Source organism: Mustelus asterias, chromosome 12, assembly GCF_964213995.1.
Source record: "Mustelus asterias chromosome 12, sMusAst1.hap1.1, whole genome shotgun sequence".
Classification (NCBI taxonomy): Eukaryota; Metazoa; Chordata; class Chondrichthyes; order Carcharhiniformes; family Triakidae; genus Mustelus; species Mustelus asterias.
Window position 1 is genome coordinate 91,831,152 of NC_135812.1, and position 26,430 is coordinate 91,857,581.

At 43.1% G+C, this 26,430-nt stretch overlaps 1 protein-coding gene across 2 annotated transcripts; it reads right to left on the minus strand.

Moving 5' to 3' along the window:
* Positions 1-632: 632 nt before the first annotated feature.
* LOC144501697 (uncharacterized) lies at positions 633-17,341 on the minus strand. 2 transcript variants are annotated; one of them, XM_078225635.1, is made up of 9 exons: positions 17,197-17,341; positions 16,425-16,511; positions 14,949-15,014; positions 13,989-14,111; positions 12,055-12,178; positions 9,938-9,962; positions 7,303-7,459; positions 5,969-6,136; positions 633-3,319 (listed from the first exon to the last, which is right to left on the minus strand). In XM_078225635.1, exons 2-9 carry the CDS (start codon positions 16,431-16,433, stop codon positions 2,594-2,596), a joined length of 1,398 nt encoding a protein of 465 aa, XP_078081761.1. In that variant the 5' UTR covers positions 16,434-16,511; positions 17,197-17,341; the 3' UTR covers positions 633-2,593. The 2 variants fall into 2 exon arrangements, with proteins under 2 accessions (XP_078081761.1, XP_078081762.1); XM_078225636.1 differs by lacking the exon at positions 17,197-17,341 and adding an exon at positions 17,042-17,159.
* Between the last annotated feature and the right edge of the window lie 9,089 nt (positions 17,342-26,430).

The following is a 26,430-nucleotide window of genomic DNA, read 5'->3' on the forward strand; positions in this document are numbered from 1 at the left end:
TGATTCTATGATTAAGCTTTGCACCTTTTCTGAAGGCAAGTGGTTTTCATCAATAAAAAGGAGCCGGGAACAAAGAACAATACAGCACAGGAAACAGGCCCTTCGGCCCTCCAAGCCTGTGCCGCTCCTTGGTCCAACTAGACCAATCGTTTGTATCCCTCCATTCCCAGGCTGCTCATGTGACTATCCAGGTAAGTCTTAAACGATGTCCGCGAATCGGATTTTTGGCGTCTCGTGCAATTTTTCCAGCTCGCCGCACTGATCAGCAGGTGCAGCGAGCTGGTAAGATTGCGTCCGGTATGTCCTGCATTGAGCTTTCTCAAAATAAATTTGTAGCTCAGTCTCCACCTTCTCCTGGGTACGTAAAATTGGATTAAGAATCTTGATAGTGTTGGGCATTTTGCAGATCAATCCAAAACTCCTGTGCATTTAATTTTTACTATCTTCTCATCGACTTGTAATTCGAGAAGAGATAAGGGCATTTATCAGTGCTACAGAGATTCAAGGGATATCTCCTGTCAACCTGAAGTCTTGTGGGATTCTCTGACTCTGTGAAAATCCTACTTGCTTTTAAAACTGCAAATTGTCCTGAATGAACAACTGAGCATCAAAAATGTGACAATAAATGACTTCCGACACCAAATTAATTTATTTGAACTAATTACCTTGAAAAACACAAAATACAGTAAAGGTGTATTTTTTTTACTTTGGTATAAGATCACATGAACAGTACTCCGGTAAATACAATCAGTTTTCCTAAGGTGCCGAATGCACCAACACAAATGGGGAAGTGAATGTTCGAATTTTCTTGTCAGAAACAGAGCTGGTCACTTGGGAATCTCCAGCCATTCTAATTTTCATTCCCCATTAATTACAAAAACATTATAAAATTCAAGGTGAGCTGGCAACTCACTGTAGCAAAATAAATAAATCGATACAGTTTAATGCTATACAATAAATTCCTCAAAAATACACACCGTAGGAAAAATAGAAACTCGGCATAGCACTTGACTGAAATATGTAACTATTTAAAATCATTGTTGCAATGATTTAAAGTGTTTGGTTTAATTGGCAGCTTGTTCTGACCATTAGCTTGGCATACTTTTTCTCAAAATACTGTCATGGCACAAAATAGTTTGGACGCCAGCTTTCACTCGGAGAAGAATACTTCAGTTTAACTTGTTACATTTTGTTACAATCTGTATTATGAGTATCCAAGTGAGGGAGGGACAAGTCAGTCAATTCAATTATAGAAACATAAAAACATAGAAAATTGGAGGAGGCCATTCGGCCCTTTGAGCCTGCTCTGCCATTCATTACGATTGTGGCTGATCATCAAATTCAATATCCTGATCCCCTCTTTCCCCCCTTATCCCTTGATCCCTTTAGCCCCAAGAGCTGTATCTAATTTCTTCTTGAAATCACACAACATTTTGCCTCAACTACTTTCTGTGGTAGTGAATTCCACAGATTCAGCACTCTCTGGGTGAAGAAACTTCTCCTCACCTCAGTCCTAAAAGGTTTACCCCTTATCCTCAAACTATGATCCCTAGTTCTGGACTCCCCCACCATTGGGAACATTCTTTCTGAATCTACCCTGTCTAACTCTGTTAGAATTTTATAAGTTTCGATGAGATCCCCTCTCACTCTTCTAAACTCCAATGAATATAATCCTACATTCACAAACAACTCTTCAGCCAGACTCGAAACATTGGCTCCACAGGTGCTGTCAGATCAGCTGAGTTTTTCCAGCATTTGCTGTTTCTGTATTAGTTAAACCGAGCTTGCACCTCTTAAAGAGGAGGCGCATTTTGGCTGGAACTAGTTAAATAGATGTTAGTGAGCAGAAAGAGAAGTGGAAATGGAACAACAGACCAGATAGCGTGCTCCAACATTCTTCGATGCAGCATTGAAAGCCACTGGAGATGGACAGGTGTAGAGAAATCCTCCATCCAATCTACAGCCAATGAAGTACTTTTGAAATGCATTCTGTGATAGGTTCGGCCTGTGAAGTTGGCTAAAACCATCTGTTCATTATCTTTTCTATGCTGCAACAGTTAGCTGGGGTATTAAGAGGACTGGATATTTTTTATAGGACACTGCAAACTGGGACTAATATAGCCAAGCTGTCTGAAATAATTTACTGGGAAAAGGACAAAGAAACCCAGATACATTGCAATATGTTCCCTCCCTCACAGTCAAAACAAGTGCGATCTAATGGGCATTCATCATTTAGGTATCCAAGCAACCTCAAAATTCAGGCATTCTGTCTTGAATATTTATTTTAGGTTCATTTAAAAAATTATTTAAACAAATTTTTAAAAATCAATTAATTGACCCATAAAAACTTTGCACTAAATATGTGTTATCAAATGCAGGACTCAAACAATGCAGAGATACTAGTACAGAAATTTATCCCAGTTTAATGTATATATGAATTTTACCTTAAAATATTTATCTTCGTTGCAGCAGCTCAGTACCACAGCAATAAGAGTACTCCAACCACCTGAACATCTTTATTATTGTAATATTAATGTTTGTCACAGCTTGTGAGCTGCACATTGAAAATCAAGAATTGCAAAGCACTTGTACATTAAGCTGTATTCCGTGGCTCAGAAGGTTTGTAAAATAAAAGACTATTTCCCAATTGAAACTTGAATAATTTTAAGTTATGTACAAGTCTTCCTTTTCTTTTGCGCTTAAGAGATTCCAAAGTGAATTGACCCTCTGGAGGAGCAGTTAATCCCCTGGAAATGTTTCCATGGTCATTCAGAAGCCTGTTTAAAGATTCGACCTCAGCACAGTTCCCATATGGCCAATGTTGGGCATTGTTTATTTGTTGTACATCAACCCCTATGTCTGGGAACAGGTCTAGGCATTTCCTACAAGGTGGTATGGGAGTATGTTGTTGACGTTTACCATTGACCGTTCCTCTCTGTCTGTTAGGATTATCCCTCATTTGGTAAGCAATCGAATGTACCTCAGGGTGGAACAAAATAGCCTGCGGGACACCTTCTAAAGCCATACATATTGCCAAGCTAATGACTTCATTCCATGTATGGTAGCACAATATGTCTATCATGATTTCTTTCTGATGCTTACCAAAGCATGAAACTGAGGCACCAAAATAATTTTTAGTTTTTGTTCCTCTCACCATGTCCTGGAAGAAAGAGCAGCTGATAGCTGTTGATACAAGACAAAGGCTATTCCCGCACCTACTGGCATCTTGAGTATTTTGTTCCACGGACATTCTCCTATTTAGCATTGACAGAAAATCTAGCATTCTTTCAATATCGTCTGATTCCTTGCAGCCAACCACCTGAGAAAAGAAAAGAAAATTCTTAAGCTGGCAATATTCTCGAAATGGCCTCCATCCAACAACCATCTTCTTCCATGTGAGGTACGACTTGCCAATGTGCCTACATTCTGTCTACCACACTTCTGAGCAACCAGTTCCAGTGCAATGCCAGGTACATAGGCCGTACATCCCAATGATTGGCTGTTTGAACCAAACAATATGTACCTTCGGCTGTTGGTACTTGACAGAGTACAGATTATACTCAACGTGCCTGCACTTAATTTTCAGTGCCAGAGAGGTTGGTTGACAGTCATTCATACTTATCCCATAGTTAAGAGGATACCTTCACTTGTAATAACTACCACAGTGTTAAAAAGGGTACTTACACTTGTACTGACTAGACTATGATGAGTTTAACAGGTAATTAACATGCAAGTAGATCAAGATACCAAGAGAAAGGGGAGGCTATGTGAAGTGCCATTTCTACTAAGCTGATGGCAGAGTAAAGTTGTATCATTTATTCATGGATAACAAGGAGCACCACAAGATGTTAATGTGACAATAAATTCTGGCCAATTATACTTCACATCAGCTCTGAACAAAAAAAGCTCTGTAGCCCCAATCTACATGCACATCTTTCAGTTTCAGTTCATGCACTTCCATTTGCCTTCGTGCATGGGAGATCTTATCTTACAAATTTGATAGAGTTTTTTGAAGGGGTGACCAATAAAATATATGAGGGCAGTGCAGTTGACATTGTCTGCATGGACTTTAGCAAGGTCTTCAACAAGGTACCACATGGTAGACTGTCAGTAAGGTTAGATCACATGGAACCAAGGAAGAATTAATTAATTGGATACAAAATTGTCTTGTCGATGGGAGATGGAGGGGACCAAGAAAATAGATGAGGGCAGTGCAGTAGACGTTGTCTACATGGACTTTAGCAAGGTCTTCAACGGGGTACCGCATGGTAGACTTGTCAGTAAGGTTAGATCACATGGGACTGACAAAGAACTAGTTAATTGGATACAAAATTGTCTTGTTGACAGGAGATAGAGGGTAGGTGCACAGGGTTGTTTTTCAGACTAGGGGCCTGTGACCAGCGGTGTGCTTCAGGGATTGGTGCTGGGTCCACTGTTGTTTGTCATTTATATAAACGATTTGGATGAAAATATAGGAGGCATTGTTAGTAAGTTTGTGGATGAAACCAAAATTGGTGGTGTAGTGGACAGTGAAGAAGGTTATCTAAGACTACAATGGGATCTTGATAAACTGGGACAGTGAGCCGAGGAATTGCAGATGGAGTTTAATTCAGATAAATGCGAGGTGTTGCATTTTGGTAAGATAAACCAGGGCAGGACTTACTCAGTTAATGATAGGGCCCTGGGGAGTGTTGTCGAACAGAGAGACCGAGAGGTGCAGGTATATCATTCTTTGAAAGTGGCGTCACAAGTAGACAGGGTGGTGAAGAAGGCGTTTGGCACACTTGCCTTCATCGGTCAGAGCACTGAGTACAGGAGTTGGGATGTTATGTTACAACTGTACAAGACATTGGTAAGGCCACATTTGGAGTTCTGCGTACAATTCTGGTCGCCCTGCTATAGGAAGGATGTTATTAAACTGGAAAGGACACAAAAGATTTACAAGGATGTTACCGGGACTGGAAGGTTTGAATTATAAGGAGAGGGTGGATAGGCTGGGACTTTTTCCCTGGAGCATAGGAGGATGAAGGATGACCTTATAGAGATTTATAAAATCATGAGGGGCATAGATAAGGTGAATGGACAAGGTCTTTTCCCCAGGGGAGTCCAAAACTGGAGGGCCTAGGTTTAAGGTGAGAGGGGAAAGATTTAAAATCCAAGGGGCAACTTTTTCCATGTAGTCTAGGGCTACAGAGCTTTTTTTGTTCAGAGCTGATGTGAAACATAATTGGCCAGAATTTGTTGTCAAATTAACATCTTGTCTTTATATGCTCTGTTTGTGAACAGAACTCCCACGCACTTGACGAAGGGGCAGCGCTCCGAAAGCGAGTGGCTTTTGCTACCAAATAAACCTGTTGGACTTTAACCTGGTGTTGTGAGACTTCTTACTGTGTTTACCCCAGTCCAACGCCGGCATCTCCACATCACAACTTTTTCCACACAGAGGGTGGTGCGCATATGGAATGAGCTGCCAGGGGAGATGGTAGGGGAAGGTACAATTACAACATTTAAAAGACATTTGGAAAGGTTTAGAGGGGTATGGGCCAAATACAGGCAAATCGGACTAGTTCAGTTCAGGAAATCTGGTTGGCATGGACAAATTGGGCCAAAGGGCCTGTTTCTGTGCTGTATATCTCTATGACTATTACTCAATACATCACGATTTATTCCTGGTATCTTACAATCGGATCATCTCTCACTTTAAAATCCCACACATCCACACAGTTTCATTTTTTTCTCTCTCAAATTACTTTGTCACAAGAGCTATCTGTGATGTGAACCAAGGATCAATGCAGTGTGAAGGCAAGCACATCACCTACTTACTATCTCAACTGATGTGACAAAAGTTTGCTGAGAATGTTTTGTAATATTTAATTAAAAGCAGCACAAAAGTATGAAATAACAGGAAGTCAATTTTCAATCGCGCCGTGAGCCATTAAATGCACAGGTTGATGTCGCTTCTACTCACTATTTCAAGTAGAATTGTGTATGGTGGTCGAGTTGGAAGATGCGTCTTGTACTGTTCAAACACATCTGGAAGCTTGCGAATCCAAGATCCCATTGAGTCTTCCAATATGTCTTGCGGTTCAAAAGAAGGGTCATTGATATGACACAGAAACAGAACTGTATGCAGTACCTGCAAAATTAAGAAGGACAAATTTCAGTGAGGTTAACAACTCCCTGGGTTTTGTCATAGGATCAGACGAACATGGAGCACAGATCTGTATTTTACTTCCGAAGAAGGTGGAAGAAATACTGGGGGGGGATTTCTGTTAGCTACAGCAACTGTAACAGCTAGTTACAGTTTCTGTTAGGCACAGTGGTTAGAACTGCTGCCTCACAGCGCCGGGGACCTGGGTTCATTCCCAGCTTGGGTCACTGCCTGTGTGGAGTTTGCACTTTCTCCCTGTGTCTGCGTGGGTTTCCTCCGAGTGCTCCGGTTTCCACCCCAATTCCAAAGATGTGCAGGTTAGGTGCATTGGCCATGATAAATTCTCCCTCAGTGTACTCAAACAGGTGCCGGAGTGTGGCAACTAGGGGATTTTCACGGTAACTTCATTGCAGTATGAATGTAAGCCTATTTGCGACTAATAAATAAACTTTACTTTAAATAACTAAATTATCTAACTCTCATGAAGACTAAAAGTACAAGTGGGGCAGCACGGTGGCACAGTGGTTAGCACTGCTGCCTCACAGCGCCAGGGACCTGGGTGCGATTCCCGGCTTGTGTGGAGTTTGCACATTCTCCATGGGTCTGCATGGGTTTCCTTTGGGTGCTCCGGTGTCCCCCCCACAGTCCAAAGATGTGCGGGTTAGGTGGATTGGCCATGCTAAATTGCCCCTTAGTGTCAGGGGGACGAGCTAGGATAAATGTATGGAGTTATGGGGATAGGGCCTGGTGGGATTGTGGTCGGTGCAGACTCGATGGGCTGAATGGCCTCCTTCTGCACGGTAGGGATTCTAGGATACATCAACTCCATATTTCATAGAAATATTAAGTTAAATTTTCTTGAGATGTTTATGCAAAATATATTAATACTTAAGTTTGAATGATTTAAAATTGGAATTTTGTCCAACAAAATTACACCAAAATCAACACAAATATCCAATTAGAATTTATTGTTTTGGTTTAAATTCAAGAATGTGTTTCATGAGTAAACCACTCATTTAGAAAAAGTACGGGAAATAACTATCAAAATACTTTTCCCATGTTTAGTAATATGTCAGTCGTGCAATGCTAATAAACACTGGAGCTTTATCATTCAAAACTTTATTATTGTGATCATAAAATAAGAACAAAACCTCTTTAATGTAGTGTTTCCCTCTGTCCCCAGACAGCTTCCTGTCTCGAACAGCCTGCCGAATGAAGATCACAGCTATTTTTATGAACTGGCTTGCACTTTTCAGAGAGATCTGTGTCCGTGTGGAGTTCTTCTTCATAAAATTGTTCTGCTCAATGCTGGTGAAACAGAAAACACAGAGCTCCATAGCATTCAATAGGAAAAAGTTGCATTGGTAAAATGATTTTATTCAGGAATACACTGAATGCATTACTTATTAGAAATTAACTGTAGATTATTACTTTTTTGTCTTATAGAATCCTATAAGGGGACATAGGTGAGGGGACATAATATGGGGACGTAGCTTTAAATTGAGGGGTGCGAGATATAGGACAGATGTTAGAGGTAGGTTCTTTACTCAGAGAGTGGTAAAGGCGTGGAATGCCCTGTGTGCAGCAGTAGTGGACTCGTCAACATTAAGAGCATTCAAATGGTTATTGGATAAACATATGGATGATATTGGAATTGTGTAGATTAGAGGGGCTTTAGATTGGTATCACTGGTCGGCGCAACATCGAGGGCCGAAGGGCCTGTACTGCGCTGTAATGTTCTATGTTCTACTGTGCAGAAGGAGGCTATTCAGCCCAGTGAGCCTGCACCGACAACAATCCCACCCAAGCCCTATCCCCATAACCCCAGGTATTTACCCTGCTAATCCCCCTGACACTATCAGGCAATTTGTCATGGCCAATCAACCTGATCCGCATATCTTTGGAGTGTGGGAGGAAACAGGAGCACCCGGAGGAAACCCAGGCAGACACGGGGAGCATGTGCAAACACTACACAGACAGTCATCCAAGGCTGGAATTGAATCCGGGTCCCTGGTGCTGAGAGGTAGCAGCGCTAACCCCTGTGCCACTCTTCGGTGTGAGTATCATTATGTATAAACAATATGGAGTACATTTATTGTAGAAGCTGGGTTGTTCACCCTAAATAAGAGAGCTGTAAGAGAGCTTTTGATAGAGATGCTCAAAGTCATTTGAGGCCTGGACTGATTAGACAGGGAAAAACTGTTCCCATTGGCAGAAGAAATCATAGAATAGAAAGCCTACAGTGCAGAAGGAGGCCATTCGGCCCATCGAGTCTGCACCGACCACAATCCCACCCAGGCCCTACTCCCACATATTTACCCGCTAATCCCTCTAACCTATGCATCCCAGGACTCTAAGGGGCAATTTTTAACCTGGCCAATCAACCTAACCCGCACATCTTTGGACTGTGGGAGGAAACCAGACCACCCGGAGGAAACCCACGCAGACACGAGGAGAACGTGCAAACTCCACACAGACAGTGACCCGAGCCGGGAATCGAACCCGGGACCCTGGAGCTGTGAAGCAGCAGTGCTAACCACTGTGCTACCGTGCCGCCCTAAAGTCGAGAACCAGAGGACACAAATTCAAGGTAATTGGTAAGAGAATCAATGGTGATGTGAGGAAGAACATTTTAAGCAGCAAGGGGTTAGGATCTGGAAAGCACTGCCTGGACACAGCTCCTGCGGAAGGGTGGGGAAGTGGGCTAGCTGTGTTGCTCTTACAGAGAGCCATAGACACGATGCGTTAAATTGCTTCCTTCTGTGCTGCAACCATTTTACAAGATCTACCACGGAAAAGCAGACTCAAAATAGAATTAAACTACCAGTTTCCTCTGCAATATTTTTTTGTTTAAATAAAGCAGGTAACTGCCCAAACATTCAAGGCTGCAATCTCATTTTGAGGCTTTTTATGGCAGTGATAAGCTATACAGTGATAAGCTATACCTCTGGTGTTTCACCTGATTTCTTGCCTTGCAAAGTTTGCATTGTTGTCTGCAGACTCCTGCATTAAATGTGTTATCACCCAAGGTGCCAAAATGTTTTTAAAAATATATCTGTTACAGCTTGCAAATCATCAGCAAAAAAGGCGGCTTTCAAAAGCAGACTGGAAAAGATTGTCAAAGATGCAGTCAGCGAGAAGGAACATAACAGCAGCCTGTTTTAAAAGAGGGCTGTCTTCATTACTAATGAGGAAGAGGCTATAGAATCTACTTCTATAACATATATACTTCTCTTGTGATATGATGGCATACTTCGGAATAATTTTGGGCGGCATGGTGGCACAGGGGTTAGCGCCGCTGTCTCACAGTGCCAGGGACTCAGGTTCAATTCCAGCCTTGGGTAACTGTCTGTGTGGAGTTTGCGCATTCTCCCCGTGTCTGCGTGGGTTTCCTCCAGGTGCTCTGGTTTCCTCCCACACCCCAAAGATGTGCAGGTTAGGTGGATTGGCCATGCTAAATTGCTCCTTAGTGTCAGTGGGAACTAACAGGGTAAATGCATGGGGTTATGGGGAAAGGGCCTGGTTGGGATGGTGGTTGGTGCAGATTTGATGGGCTGAATGGCCTCCTTCTGCAGTGTATGATTCTAATTTGAAATATCACATCAGGTTTGGCGAGCCTGACCACTCCAAACAATAATTTTGCAAAGCCATTTAAAACATTCATCACAGTTCTGCATCACAGTATAAGTCTTTAAGATATAAAATTATTATAAATTGATTTTACAGTGAAAAATGGAAAATCTGAACTCAAATGGTCAAATTGATAGAAATAGTGAACCATCTCACCTTCTCTCTTCAGCTAACACTGGAACTGGGAAGATAAAACAGATTGCATTAATACTCAATATTCCATGAATTTGTGATTTCTATCAACCTATAATATACATTCAAATTGACATACATTAAATTAAATTAGGGGAGGCGACGGCCAAGTGGTATTATTGCCAGACTATTAATCCAGAAACTCAGCTAATGTTCTGGGGACCCGGGTTCGAATCCCGCCACGGCCGATGGTGGAATTTGAATTCAATAAAAAAAATCTGGAATTAAGAATCTACTGATGACCATGAAACCATTGTCGATTGTCAGAAAAACCCATCTGGTTCACGAATGTCCTTTAAAGAAGGAAATCTGCTGTCCTTACCCAGTCTGGCCTACATGTGACTCCAGAGCCACAGCAACGTGGTTAACTCTCAACTGCCCTCTGGACAAGGGCAACTGGGGATGGGCAATAAATGCTGGCAAACCAGCGATGCCCATGTCCCACAAATGAATAATAAACCCGGATCTTATAGGTTTTACTGATTAAATGTTAATCGTTAATGTCCCTGTAGCATTAATACTATTATAAAACCTGACAGGCGCCCAAACATTCCTTACAACTAAGAACAAAATTTCAACACAAGAATCATATCGTGTGATATTCATCTTGTGATGTTCTATCCAGGCCAAGAAAAGTTAAAAATGAATCTTCAATGGCATTGCTAAAAATTATCTCCAAGAATAACATTTGTCAAAATATTACTCTCCTTACTATCTTCAAAGAAAAAAAAACCTCTGATCTGTGACCATAGAACCCCTACAGTGTAGGAGGAGGCAATTTGGCCCATCAAGTTTACACTGACCCTCCGACAGAGGATCTGACCCAGGTGCTTACCCGTAACCCCTCACTGATCCCCCTAACCTACACATCTTGGGACACTAAGGGGCAATTTATCATGGCCAATCCACCTAACCTACACATCTTTGGAGTGTGGGAGGAAACGGGAGCACCCAGAGGACACCCACGCAGACATGGGGAGAATGTGCAGACTCCGCACAGACAGTTACCCAAGGCTGGAATTGAACCCGGGTCCCTAGCACTGTGAGGCATCAGTGCTAAGCACTGTGCCGCACTGGTATTTAATATTAACCCCTGTGAAGAAGGACAGAGTAGACTGTGGAGCTATCTAGGACCACAGTCTGTGCAGCTCTGTGACTAGCCTGGGTAGATGGTGCTAAGGAAAACTGACAGAACTGACAGTGCCAGCATTTCCTATCCCAGCACAGTGATGGAATCTGCCAAATGGTGCTGATTTCAGCTGATTCCTGGTCAGCTGGGTGATGGAAAGAAAGTTGGAGCCTCTCCCATCACTATCCATAGTCCTAGGCTATAATATGCATGTAAATGTGCTTGTTGCCACAGCAATCAGACTCCCTGAGTGATCTGTTACACACAAAGTCAGCTGAGAACTAATAAGTTTGAAGTGGCAGACATGTGATCATCTAATTATGACTTAAATGCATTCATACTACATGGATAGACTTAGAAAGTAAAATTTTAGTTGCTTCTAAAATGTCTTGTGCAAAAAATAGTATTTGAACTGTATTCTGACACCAACTTGCAATTATATGGAGCCTTTAAAAAGGAAAAATGTATCAAGATGCTTCACAGAAATGTTTGGAAAAGGGATGCCAAGTTAGGAGCGATTAGGAGGCGTATCCAAAAACCTGGTCGAAGACATGGGTTTTCAGCAGAGTCTTAAAAGAGGAGGGGGTGAAGGGACTTTGGGAAGGAGACCAGAGTTAATTAACAGAGATTTTGAGGGAGTGGGGGCGCAGAATGGGAGAAGGTTACACTTGCGGGGATGAGTAAGAGTATGGGGAGATTTAAAAACAAGGGTAGTGTTACACTTGAGTCAGTGTAGGTCAGCAAGGACACAGACGATGGTGGGGAAGGCCTGTGAACCACAGGATACAAGCAACAGAGCTCTGATTGAAGTGGATTTTCTGGTTTCTAAGTACGCCTGAGTATAAGCTGGAGAGTGGTAGGAAATTTTACTCTCTGCTGGCTACAGTGGAAAATGCTAACAGCTCATCATAATAAAGTACTGGTAGATAAATAGATACATAATTAGCAGTACCTTCATTTGCAAAACGGTAAAATCCATTGAAATTGCTGGCTTTCTCATGGTACATGTGACAGTCTCTCTGCCCACAGTAATTATTTGTATTCTCTTGATCACATAAGAAGTACTTCTTCAGAATCTGTGAACATACAATCATTTACTGTTACACCAGCCTGCCCCTAGAAACAAATGCAACAACTAAATAAAAATACTAGCATCATGAGTTATCTGTTATTTTCATCCCCGTGTGTGCTGGTCCTAGTTAGTGCTGACTGCCACAAACTATCCTCCTCGCAGTGGAGAAACAACAGATTTTTGACATCCTTCTTAGTCCACTTCCATTTAGGTTAGTATTTCACGTATTACTAGATGATCAACCAGTGCTGCCCACCTACTGGCTCACTCACAAACAGAAACAAAATGCATAGACTCCGCACTCATGAGCTTAATGTTCCCTTTTCATTAAATTAATTTTGGTGCTATACAATTGTTTTATTCATTCACAGGATATGGTTTGTTTCAGTTTATTTATTGGTGTCACAAGTAGGCTTACGTTAACATTGCAATGAAGTTACTGTGAAAATCCCCTAGTTGCACATTCCGGCGCCTGTTCGGGTACACTGAGGGAGAATTCAGCATGGCCAATGCACCTAACCAACACGTCTTTCCGGACTGTGGGAGGAAACTCACACAGCCACAGGGAGAACGTGCAGATTCGGCATAGACAGTGACCCAAACCGGAAATTGAACCTGGGTCCCTGGCATTGTGAGGCAGCAGTGCTAACCACTGTGCCACAATGCCATCTATTGGCAAGGCCAACATTTGTTGCCCATCCTTAGTTACCTTTAAGCAGTCTCACAACACCTGGTTAAAGTCCCCAACAGGTTTATTTGGAATCACGTGCTTTTGGAGCACTGCCCCTTCATCAGGCGACTCATCTGATGAAGGAGCAGCGCTCCAAAAGCTCGTGATTCCAAATAAATCTGATAGACTTTAACCTGGTGCTGTGAGACTTCTCTCTGAGCCCACCCAGTCCATCGCCGGCATCCCCACATCTTAGTTACCTTTGAGAAGGTACTAGTGAGATGCTTGTTGAACCTTTACAGTCCAAATGGCCTAGATACACCCAAATTGCTCCTAGGGAGGGAATTCCAGGTTTCTGATCCAGTGATGGTGAAAGTATGGCAACAATTAATCATACATTATTCTAAAAAGTATAAGACTTCATTGGGTTTGCATTGCCTTCACGGTTCTTGCACACTGATGCTGCCGTGATATTGGAGAGGATTCTCAAACAGTTTTGTAAAGAAAAGGAAAGAAATCATAAAACAGTACAAGTGTCATCAGTGATGTGATGGCTAACATAGGGTGCCGCAGAATGGTGGGATGCAGATTGATTGTTGGAATTCCTACGGTGCTATATTCCTTAATTGAGCCATTGTTGTTGGGTAAGTTGGTCAATTGGAAAATCAGCCATGGGTTGTTAACATTCATGTGCCAGTGGCTGCTCAAAGAGCAACATTGATGGAGGTCTGCTAACTGGTTGCCTGCCAACTTGTTGGATGCAGTTAAATATGTGGCATTGGAAGATTGCCTTTGCATAGGGAGCAACACAACAAGAAAAGGTTGTTGCATGGCACCTTTTAACACAGTGAATGTCCCAAGACACTTTACAGGAGCATTATCGCAAAGCGCTTACGCCTCACCACACAAGGAGCTATTAGGGCAGATAACCAAAAACTTGGTCAAAGTTTAAGGGAGCTTCTTAAAAGAGGAAAGAGAAGTGGAGAGGGATAGAGATAGGAATTGCAGAGCTTCGGTCTTGACAGCTGAAGACACCAATGATGGGAAGGTTAAAATAGAGGCCCAAACAAGACATCTTTCAAAAAGAACACAGGTTTGAACTTTTTACAGATTTTTAAAAGATAACAATAAAATCATGCTGTACCTCTCGATTTAAATGTTTTTGGGGACAGTCGTGGTTTGTGCACCCATTTTGCTCATGCCACGCCAGACAGACATCTCTTGATGACTTACAACACTCTCTATGTAGGAACGGACAATTTTGCCCCTGTCAAATATGATGTATAAGATGAAACACTGAAACATTAAAATATTACTTTGAGCTGGAAAATCCATTGCTTGTTTACCCTGCTTTAAAGGAAGTCGTATGAAGTCCATTCAATTAAAACATTTTAAATTACATATTTCTTATTCCATTTTTAAATCAAACAGGCTATTTTCATCAAATACACAACTGTACACAGTGTGCACATTGACTATTATTCAATATTAAAACAATTTAATGTACAGAATATTAATTAACTGAGCACATAAATATTCAAGAAAGTAAATGGTTGAGTAGCTTCAATCAGTGAGCTATAAAATACTAGAATTTTTTAAGCGATGAATGGTTAGGGTTAGGAATGCCCTCTTAGATAGGGTGATGGATGCAAATTCAATTGTCACCTTCAAAAGGAACTGGTTATATACTTAATTGGGTTTATTCAAGATACAAAGAGAGTTAATGTGTCGGGGGCAGAGGTTATGGAACCACAGCAGAGAAGGAGGCTCTTAGAGTCTGCAGTGGCGCTTGGAAGTCTGGAGTACTCCAGTTCCATATTATGTGGCTGACTATTCTTGCCCTCTCATGTAATCTAGTCAAATCTTACAATCGTTATAAAGATTAGTGATATCACTGTGTGAATAGCATCACTGCAAGTCCTGTAGCAGTGAACATCACTCTTTCCGGGGTATAGGAATGGGCAACAAAAAAAAATGCTCTTATCAGCATTTCCCATATCATGAAAACGAATTTTAAAAATCAAAGATACGCTCAGTGAAAGTTTCAACGCGAAAAATAAATGTTCTGGTAATTCATATCAACAAAGAGCTGAATAAAACTTACTTCCTCACAGTGAGTCTGGTATTGAAAGAAAAAACAGTCAATGTGTCCTGGCTGGTAATCATTGCCCTGTAGTAAAAATGGTACATAATCAATGAGAAAAATATCAATAGTACCTCAGCCCATAGAGCTCACTACTCATTTAAACCTCTCTTTGGATTTCACTACAAGTGAAATCCCATTGGCGATGTGTCAGTCACCCAGATTTAGTGCTATATTAAAATGGTGCTCTAATACTCGCTAACATTGTAATCATTGTTAACCCATGCTGGCAAAAACTAATGGGATCTTCCAGGGAGCCTGGAGTTCCTCAGTCCCATCTCCAAATGGAACATAAAATTGAATTTTGCTGCAATGATACAGATCCCTGGTCCAGTGATATCTGGCATACCGCTTACAGTTTTGGGCACTGAACCTCGGAAAGGATATACTACATTGGAAAGGACACACCATGGAATCACCAGAATGCTACTAGGGGTCCCAGGCCATGCTCTTTGAGAAGTAGGCTGACCATCAGGTCAGACTGCCTAAAAGTGCTCAGGGAATGGTTTGGAGGGACTTGCGTCCCTTAGAGACTGGAGGGAGCGAGGAGGTATAATGAACCAAAAACTCGGTATGTGGGAACACTGCTCCCTCACCACTGCAGTTAAGAACCTGGTAATCAGGCGTGAGGCATTCTCGGTATTGTTGTACATGAGCATTGAAGCCCCCTGGGTGGCTGGGTGCAGGGCTGTGCAGTGCCCTTTGGGCAGTGCCAGATTGACACACTGGCACTGCCCACCAGGCACTGGGTAGTGCCAAGGGGGTGGCGGGTCCTGTGTGCATGGAACCATTGCCCAATATGGGAAAAGGAAGTTAGCAAAAACATGTCTGAAAACAAAGATTATTTTAAAAGAATAAGAATTACTTCGGCCACAGGCGGAACATATGCATGGGAAGTGGGCTGACTCATTAGCAACAGGAGTAGACCACTTGGCCCCCTTACACCTGTCTGTCTGTCAGTAAATTCAGGGCTAATCTCACTGCAACCTCAACTGCACATTCTACCCTTGATAACCTTTCCTGTGCTTGCTTATCAAGAAAGATTACCTTTTATTACATATACCGAGTGTTCACTCTGCTACTATATTTCTGTGTGGAGTTTGCACATTCTTCTCGTGTCTGCGTGGGTTTCCTCCGGGTGCTCCGGTTTCCTTCCACAGTCCAAAGATGTGCGGGTTAGGTTGATTGGCCATGCTAAAATTGCCCCTTAGTGTCCTGAGATGCATAGGTTAGAGGGATTAGTGGGTAAAATATGTAGGATATAGGGGTAGGGCCTGGGTGGGATTGTGGTCAGTGCAGACCTGATGGGCCGAATGGCCTCTTTCTGTACTGTAGGGTTTCTATGATTATATCACAAATTCACAGAACTTGGTTTTGTTTATTCATTAATTTATAAAACAAAATATTTCTTTATGATGAGCACGCCAGGAAGCTTACCTCAGACATTTTGTTTCAAACGGGTGTTCGCTTTAAATTAATGAATCTCTTGAGATCATCAATGTTTCAAATCACTGCAAAAATCATCTGTCAATATAAAAAAACATCAAAGTTACCGGCCAGATGCGAGAAGCAATGAGTTCACTAAGGGTGGCACGTTGGCACAGTGGTTAGCACTGCTGCCTCACAGCACCAGAGGACCCGGGTTCAAATCTGGCCTCAGGTCACTGTCTCTGTGGAGAGTTTGCACATTTTCCTCGTGTCTGAGTGGGTTTCCTCCAGGTGCTCCGGTTTCCTCCCACACTCCAAAGATGTGCGGGTTAGGTTGATTGGTCATGCTAAATTGACCCTAGTGTCAGGGGGACTAGCTAGGGTAAATATGTGGGGTTATGGGGATAGGACTTGGTTGGGATTGTGGTCGGTGCAGACTCGATGGGCCTCCTTCTGCACTGTAGGGATTCTACGATTAAAGATTCACACAAAAAAACAGCTGATATTGTTATTTCACGAAGTTAACATTACAATTTCAACAAGAAAGCCGGGCTACTCCAGAATAAACCAAACTGTGAATGACTCTCCGTTCGAGATTTGCCACGCTCAGTTAAACATGAACTTACAAGGCGGTAAAGAACAGGTATGGAGAAAACTTCTATTGGAGATAGACACTGAAACGCCAGACCATCCCGAGAATGGGACGAAAGGTTAACTCATTCCCGCTCTGGGTTAAGCTTCCAATGTTCGGCCGAAGGAAGTAACCAGGATCAAAACCAACCTGCACTCTGAACACTTCTCCGGAGAATGAAATATAATAATGAATCCTCCTTCCTCGTTTTCAACTCCAAAGCAGGGCGTCAGAACCAGGAAAACGAAACTCATCGAAACTCATCGCCACCCTCTGTGGCGACGCTGATCAAATACTGTAAAGGGCAGGGGAAAGGCAATTTAGGTAAAACACGGCGTGTTGCATTGGTTCAAAGTGCAATATAATCCAGTTTAAATAATCAAGGAATTAAGGTGCATTTTTTTAAAGAAAGATGCGCTTCATCCTGAGTGCATTATTTCAATTGTGCAAGTAGTTAATCTTAGAAATTGGACGTCAAACAGGGCCACGCAGACTGGAGCAGCTCGATATCGCTTGCAAATTAATGTACTTACTTCAACAGTGCACCCAGTGAGAATGTTTTCCACCTACAATCCTTAAGAAGTGGACCACCAGCCAGAGGAAGGCGGGAGGATAAATCTGAGAAAGACACAAACACTCGGGCAGTAATAGTGAGGGATTTTAACTACGCTAATATCAACTAAAGAGTGTGCAAGTCACAAAGGGAGTTCAAATCTTAAAATGTATTCAAGAGAACCTTTTTGGCTGGAAGGTAGCAAGGGGGGGGGGGGGGGGGGGTGGCCAGGACTTGGGGAACACGTTAATAGTAGGGCCTTACCAATGTCTTGTACAGTTGTAATAAATGCCCCAACACCCCCATACTCAGTGCTTTGGCCGATGAAGGCAAGTGTGCCAAATGTCTCCTTCGCCACCCTACCTGTGCTGCCACTTTCAAGGAACTACGTACCTGCACCACCAGCACTCTCTGTTCGACAATACTCCCCAGGGCCCTATAATTAAGTGTGCAAATCCTGCCCTGGTTTGTCTTACCAAAAGAGCTCGCAAACAACTCGTCCATGCCGACCAGGTTTCCTAAACTGAACTACTCCCATTTTGCCTGCGTTTGGCCCATATCCCTCTAAACCTTTCCCATCCATGTACCTGTCCAAATGTTTTCTAAATGTTGTAATTGTACCTGTCTCTATCACCTCCTCTGGCAGCTCATTCCATATGCGCACCACCCTCTGTGTGAAAAAGTTGCCCCTCACATCCCTTTTAAATCTCTCCCCTCTCACCTCAAACCTATGCCCTCTAGTTTTGAACTCCTCTATCCTGGGGAAAAGACTTTGGCTATTCACCTTATCTATGCCCCTCATGATTTTATAAACGTCTATAAGGTCACACCCCCAGTTGTAACAAATGTCCCAACACCCCCGTACTCAATGCTTTGACCGATGAAGGCAAGTGTGCCAAACGCCTTCTTAACCACCCTACCTGTGGTGCCACTTTCAAGAAACTACGTACCTGTACCACCAGCTCTCTCTGTTCGACAACACTCCACAGGGCCCTACCATTAACTGTGCAAGTCCAGCCCTGGTTTGTCTTACCAAAATGCAACACCTTGCATTTATCAGAATTAAACTCCATTTGCCATTCCTCAGCCTACTGGCCCAGTTGATCAAGATCCCGTTGTAGTCTTAGATAACCTTCTACACTGTCCATTACACCACCAATTGTGGTTTAATCCGCAAACTTATTAACCATGTCTCCTACATTCTCATCCAAATTGTTTATATAAATGACAAACAACAGTGGACCCAGCTCCTGGACCTAGATCTGGAACAATTACAGCAAAGGAGAAAGACAAACAAGTTCTCAGTTGGAGAAAAGCTAATTTTGCTAAGCTGAAATGTGATTGAGCTAAAGTAGACTGGAAACAGCTCCGCACAGGTCAATTGTTGCCTGATCAGTAGAAGGTAATCAAGGAAGAGATAGTGAGGAATTGGAGCAAGTATGTTCCCTTATAGGAAAAGGATGGGTTGACAGGATTTCTTCTGGAGCAGGTGGGACCTGTACAGGAAGGACGGGTTGCATCTAAACTGGAAGAGCGTACATATTCTGGCCGGGTGGTTTGCTAGTGTCACACGGGAGGATTTAAACTACTTTGGCGGGAGGTGGGAACCAAAGCAAAGGTGAATTAACTGAAAGGGAACTAGAGAGTGGGGCCAGTAAGACTCAGTGAAAGAGCAGGCAGGGTGTGGGTGCTAATCAAAAATGGTCTGGTGGACTGAAGTGCATTTGTTTCAATGCGAGAAGCATAACAGGTAAGGCAGATGAACTTAGAGCTTGGATTAGTACTTGGAATTATGATGTTGTTGCTATTACAAAGACTTGGTTAAGGGAAGGACAGGATTGGCAGCTTAACCTTCCAGGACACACATGTTTCAGGCAGGATAGAGGGGGATGTAAAAGGGGTGGGGAAGTTGCCCTATTGGTTAAGGAGAATATCACAGCTGTACTGCAGGAGGACATCTCAGGGCTCTTACAGCGAGGCAATATAAGTAGAGCTAAGGAATAGGAAAGGTGTAGTCACAATGTTGGGGGCTTACTATAGGCCGCCCAACAGCCAGCAGGAGATAGAGGAACAGATATGTAGGCAGATTTTGGTAAGGTGTAAAAGTAACAGGGTTATTGTGATGGGAGAGTTTAACTTCCCCTATATTGACTGGGACTCACTTGGTGCTCGGGGCGTGGATGGGGCAGAGTTTGTAAGGAGCATTCAGGAGGGCTTCTTGAATCATGCCAAGTAGTTTAAATCCTTCCGTGTGACACTAGCAAACCACCCAGAATATGCAAATAGTCCAACTAGGGAAGGGGCCATACTGGATCTGCGAATGGGGAAATGAGTCCGGCCATGTGGTCGATGGAGCAGTAGGGGAGCAGTTCGGGAACACTGACTGCAATTCAGTAAGCTTTAAAGTACTGGTGGATAAAGATAAGTCCTCAAGTGAAGGTGCTAAATTAGGGGGAGGCTAATTTCAACAATATTAGGCAGGAACTGAAGAATATAGATTGGGGGCAAATGTTTGAGGGCAAATCAACATCTGGCATGTGGGAGGCTTTCAAGTGTAAGTTGATAGGGATTCAGGACCGGCACATTCCTGTAAGGATGAAGGATAAGTATGGCAAGTTTCGGGAACCTTGGATAATGAGAGATATTGTGAGCCTAGTCAAAGAGAAAAAGGAAGCATTTGTCAAAGCTAGGAGGCTGGGAACACACAAAGCAACTGTGGAATACAAGGAAAGTAGAAAGAAACTAAAGCAAGGAGTAAGGAGGGTTAAAAGGGGTCACGGAAAGTCATTAGCCAGCAGGATTAAGGAAAATCCCAAGGTTTTTTAGACATATATAAAGAGCAAGAGGGTAGCCAGGGAGAGGGTTGGCCCATTCAAGGTCAGGGGAGGGAACCTATGCGTGGAGTTAGAGGAAATGGGCGAGGTATTAAATGAATACTTTGCGTCAGTATTCACCAAAGAGAAGGACTCGGTGGATGATGAGTCAGGGGAAGGGTGTGTAGGTAGTTTGAGTCATATTGAGATCAAAACAGAGGAGGTATTGTGGGTCAGATGGCAGATGGAGTTTAATCCGGACAAATGTGAGGGAAAGCATTTTGGAAGGTCTAATAAAGATAGGAAATATACAGTAAATGGCAGAACCCTTATGAGTATTGATAGACAGAGGGATCTGGGTTTACAGGTACATAGGTCTCTGAAAGTGGCAACACAGGTGGAGAAGGTCATCAGGAAGGCATACGGCATGCTTGCCTTCATCAGCCGGAGCATTGAGTTTAAAAATTGGCAAGTCATGTTGCAGCTTTATAGAAACTTAGTTAGGCTGCACTTGGAATGTAGTGTTCAATTCTGGTCGCCACACTACCAGAAAGATGTGGAGGCTTTGGAGAGGGCACAGAAAAGATTTACCAGGATGTTGCTTGGTATGGATGGCATTAGTTATGAGGAGAGGTTGGAGAAACTTGGTTTATTCTCACTGGAACAACGGAGGTTGAGGGGCGACCTAATAGAAGTCTACAAGATTATTAGGGGCATGAACAAAGTGGATAGTCAGAAGCTTTTTCCCAGGCTGGAAGAGTCAATTTCTAGGGGGCATAAGTTTAAGGTGCGAGGGACAAGGTTTAAAGGAGATGTACAAGGCAGGTTTTTTACTCAGAGGGTAGTGAGTGCCTGGAACTCGCTGCCAGGGGAGGCAGTGGAAGCAGATACGATCGTGACTTTTAAGGGGCGTCTGGACAAATACATGAATAGGATGGGAATGGAGGGATATGGTCCCCGGAAGGGTAGTTCAGTTGGGCAGCATGGTCGGTGCAGGCTTGGAGGGCCGAAGGGCCTGTTCCTGTGCTGTAATTTTCTTTGTTCTTTGACAAATCCAGAGGCCCCCAGATGTCAGAGGCTTAAGGAAGAAAATAAATAAAGGAAGTTTGTGATAGTTTCTGAGGGCTCAATACTGAAAAAGTTAAAGTTTAAAGTTTATTTATTAGTCACAAGTAAGGCTTACATTAACACTGAGGGGTGGGGCGGGGGGGGGGGAGGGTGGGGGTGGAAGGATGCCTTTGAAGCTTTTAGTTTAAGAAAAATCTCTGCAGCAACATATGCAGGTTAGGTTGAGTTGCCATGCTCAACCTAATTGACCCTTAGTGTCAGGGGATTAACAGGATAAATATGTGGAGTTACGGGAATAGGGCCTACTTGGGATTGTTGTCAGTGCAGGCTCGATGGGCCGAATGGCCTCCTTCTGCAATGTAGGGATTCTATGATTTAAAGTTTATTTATTATTTATTAGTCACAAGTAAGGCTTACATTAACACGGCAATGAAGTTACTGTGAAATTCTCCTAGTCGCCACAGTCCGGCATCTGTTTGGGTCAATGTACCTAACCAGCACATCTTTCAGATTGTGGGAGGAAACCAGAGCACCCGGAGGAAACCCACACAGACACAGGGAGAATGTGCAAACTCCACACAGTCAGTGACCCAAGTCGGGAATCGAACCAGGGTCCCAGGCGCTGTGAGGCAGCAGTGCTAACCACTGTGCCGAAGAAAACCGAGACGAGTATAAAGAGTGTAGAGGTGAGATTGAACAAGAAATTGGGAAGGCAAAGAGAGCACATGAACATATTGACAAGTAAAATCAGGGAAAATCCTTTTTTAAATAAATGCATAAAACAGAAGAGAACCTACAAGGATCTGATTTGATTTATTATTGTCACATGTATACATGAAAAGTATTGTTTCTTGTGTGCTATACAGACAAAGCATACCGTTCATAGAAAAGGAAAGGAGAGGGTGCAGAAGATAGTGCTACAGTCATAGCTAGGGTATAGAGAAAGATGAAACTTAATATGGGGTAGGTCCATTCAAAGGTCTGATGGCAGCAGGGAAGAAGCTGTTCTTGAGTCGGCTGGTATGTGACCTCAGACCTTTGTATCTTTTTCCTGATGGAAGAAGGTGGAAAAGAGAATGTCCAGCGTGTATGGGGGTCAAGGACAGCCTGTGTGTGCAGGCAGATGACATTGGTATGGTTTTTAATACTTTACATCTGTTTTCAGAAGAGAGGATGACACAGAGCTTGTAATCAGGGAGGATGAGTGAGCAATCTTAGATGTAATTGACAGAGTGAAAGAGTAACAAGTATTAAGGGATTTCATATCTTTGAAAGCAGATAAATCCCCAGCCCTGGACAAAATGGATCTTGGACTGTTAAGGAAGCAAGAGAGGAAATAGTGGAGACTCTGACCATCACTTACCAATCATCTCCGGCTACAGGTGTTATGCCAGAAGACTGGGGAATAGCTAACGTTCTACTGACAAAGAGATAGGCTGAGTCATTAAAGACCAGCCTAAACACGATGGTGGAAACATGTCTGTGGGCTCAGTATTGTTTTTTGTGCTCTATATTAATGATTTATTTGAACGTAGGGGCTACGGTTAAGCAGTTTACCGATGATACAAAATTGGCTGTGCAGCTGGTAAAGAAGAAAGCTACAGGAAGATGTCAATGGACTAGCCTGGTGGGTGGGACAGTGGCGAATGGGATTCAATTGGAAGACATGTGAGATAACACCCCGTCGCCACTGCAAGTGAGAACGGGGAATTTGGCACTCAGCCAAATCTCTGTTCACTGTAGCAAGACCGGAGAATCGCAGCCGCGGGTGAGGTCGGAGAATCCAGCCCAATGTATTTGTGGAAGGGGAAGAAGGTAAGGGGATTGTGGTCTTGTGGCAGAGCGCATGGGTGCAGCGGCTGAGCACGGGTCCAAGTTCGCGGAGTGGCGGACGAGCATGAGTCCAAGCAGAGTGGTGGTTGAGGCATGTCAGTTGATGCCTGGGGAATCAAGGAGTAAGGTGGCATTTATCATCCTCCCTTTTACGTAATTTCAACAAACCATTTTGTTAACTTTCACCTGCCGTGGAGTTGTTGAGCTTCGGGGCTATTACATTTTTGACGAGTTAAATCGAGACTGCAGTCGTCAGCTCCTGGAATCAGGAGTGGGGTGGGGGGAGGGAGGTGCCTTTGAAGCATTTTATTTAAGAAAAATCTCTGCAACAATGTATGCAGGTAAGGTTGATTGGCCATGCTAAATTGACCCTTAGTGTCAGGGGATTAGCAGGGTAAATAGGTGGGGTTACAGGGATAGGACCTAGGTGGGATTGTTGTCGGTGCAGGCTCGATGGGCTGAATGGCCTCCTTCTGCAATGTAGGGATTCTATGATTTAAAGTTTATTTATTAGTCATAAGTAAGGCTTATATTAACACTGCAATGAAGTTACTGTGAAATTTCCCTAGTCGCCACAGTCCATTGCCTGTTTGGGTCGATGCACCTAACCAGCACATCTTTCAGATTGTGGGAGGAAACCGGAGCACCCGGAGGAAACCCAGGCAGACATGGGGAGAACATGCAAACTCCACACAGACAGTGACCCAAGCTGGGAATCGAACCCAGGTCCCTGGCGCTATGAGGCAGCAGTGCTAACCACTGTGCCACCGTGCCTTCTTCTATGAGCAGGAAGTAAAATATAATAATGCCCTTTGTTGTGGGAAAAATCCACTAGTAGTCAGATCTCGAGATTCAAAAACACAATTTATTCAACGGAGATCCGTGGAGACAAGGCACATGTCAGTAGTAAACCTTCTCTCAGTAAAATGTCAGGAACGGTCCATCTTTATACTTTTTACACAATAGATGGACCGGTGATTTGAACATTATCACATCGTTATAGGCAGATACAAACAGATACAGACATTTAACATAGTATTGTTCTTATGAAGGGGTACATTTCCTATGTCTGTGGCTATCAATTGTTGGTTTCGGCTCATTCAGGTGCTAATCGGTTTCCCAGCATTCATATTTTCCCGCTCTTCCTATGAATAATCTATTCCCTCTGTCTCGGGTTTCTCCTTATCTAAAAGATGTCTCGATCCTTGGCTTGGCTTCCTGAGGTGTTTGTTTACTGTAAGTCACTGTCTGTGATTTAGAAATGGCTTGTCTGTTGGGTTTGATTTGAAGTGATCTTTGTATAAGTGGAAGCCGGTGTCTGCTTTATGGTTCCTTTAACAACACCAGGTTAAAGTCCAACAGGTTTATTTGGTAGCAAAAGCCACACAAGCTTTCGGAGCTCTAAGCCCCTTCTTCAGGTGAGTGGGAATTCTGTTCACAAACAGAGATTATAAAGACACAGTCCAACGCCGGCATCTCCACATTATGGTTCCTTTCCCAGTTAACTCTTTATGTGCCAGGCAGCCATTTTAAAGTGTGCTTTTCTTACATTTTTCCCCTTACACCTTTATTGAGAAAATCAATCCTTTTGACCCAGATGCTGAACAACAGGTTCGGTATATTGAAAAACTTTGCTCTATCTTCGCTGCTATTGAAATTATAGGAGAGGGTAAAGAAAAAGTCATTTGGGGAAAATTAGGAGTATTAAGGTCAGTACAGCTTTCTGAATGGGCTGCCCCCATCGTACCTGTACTGAAATGAAGGGATGGCAAACTGGCCATCAATCAAGCAGCCAAGCTGGACAGGTATCCGATTCCAAAGATTGAGGATCTTTGTGCGAAACTAGCACTAATGTATACAAAACTAGACACAAGCTATGCATATCAACAGTTAGAATTGGATGAGGATTCAAGAAAACTTGTGACGATCAATGCCCGCAAGGATTCGTTTCAATACGATTTCCCTTTGGTGCATCTTCAACATGTGCTATTTTTCAGCGCACCATGGAAAGCTTATTGCAAGATATACCCGAAGTAGTGGTACGCTGGTATACCTAGATGATGTTTTAGTTACAGGAGTTTCCCAAGAAGAGAATTTCTCAAATCCCGTAGAGTTGCGTCAGTGATTCAAAGAGGCGGAGGGCGCAACAAGAAAAGTGCACCTTTCAAGTCCACAGGGTCACTTACCTGGTGAAGACGGGAATGGGTTAATGAACCCTAATACTCAAAGTGTCAACGTGAACTCTGTGATATTTAGAGATTGTGTGAGAAACACTGTAGAACTCATGTTCACGTGAGGGTGTTTTCATGCTCATGTATCCAAGAACAGATAAGAGCAGCAGCTGTTGTATGTTTTTCTCGGCTAATCTGTTCAGGAATGTGGCTAACCCAGCCATTTTGTATTCTTTAATATGTACTGCTGTGCAACAGTAGAGCCTACATACAGGCCTTCTGTGATCGTATAATGATACATTCATATATATTCATCATATCCTCACTGATATAAATTATACAGGTACCTACGAACATACATAAATTGTGCAAATATATAGGCCCCTGCACCTCTGTATGCCAGTGAACTTGTTTGTGCGAGACTGCCCCACAGGTGTCCGCGGAGAGCAACAACAGTCGCGGCCTTGGGATAACCATGAAGAAACCGCCAAGGCAGCAAGGTTCACACGATGGAGGACAAGCCACAGCCTGGGAACCTGAGAGGCCTGGGAAACTGCGGACGTGACAGGAGGGGTATAAATATATGTTCTTAAACCTGTATTTGCTGAGAACTCTGAGGCCGTGTTAGGCATCGGACGTCTCCCACAATTGTGCAAATAAACTACTGTATTTTGACCTATGACTAGTCTGAGGTATTTTTGCCAACAACACCTGGGATTTAAAGTCGATGCCAAGTGGCTACGTCCTCGAGAAGAAGAAGTACAAGCTACCACCAACACCTTGGAGTGTGTCAGAACTGAAATCCTTTTTGGACATGGTTAATTACTATGGCCAATTTATAACAAATCTCTCAACACTACTGGCACTGTTACTTCTGCTTTTAAAGAAAATAATAATGTTACTATTGGAGTGAACCACATTCAGACAGTTAAACTTGCTTTACAAC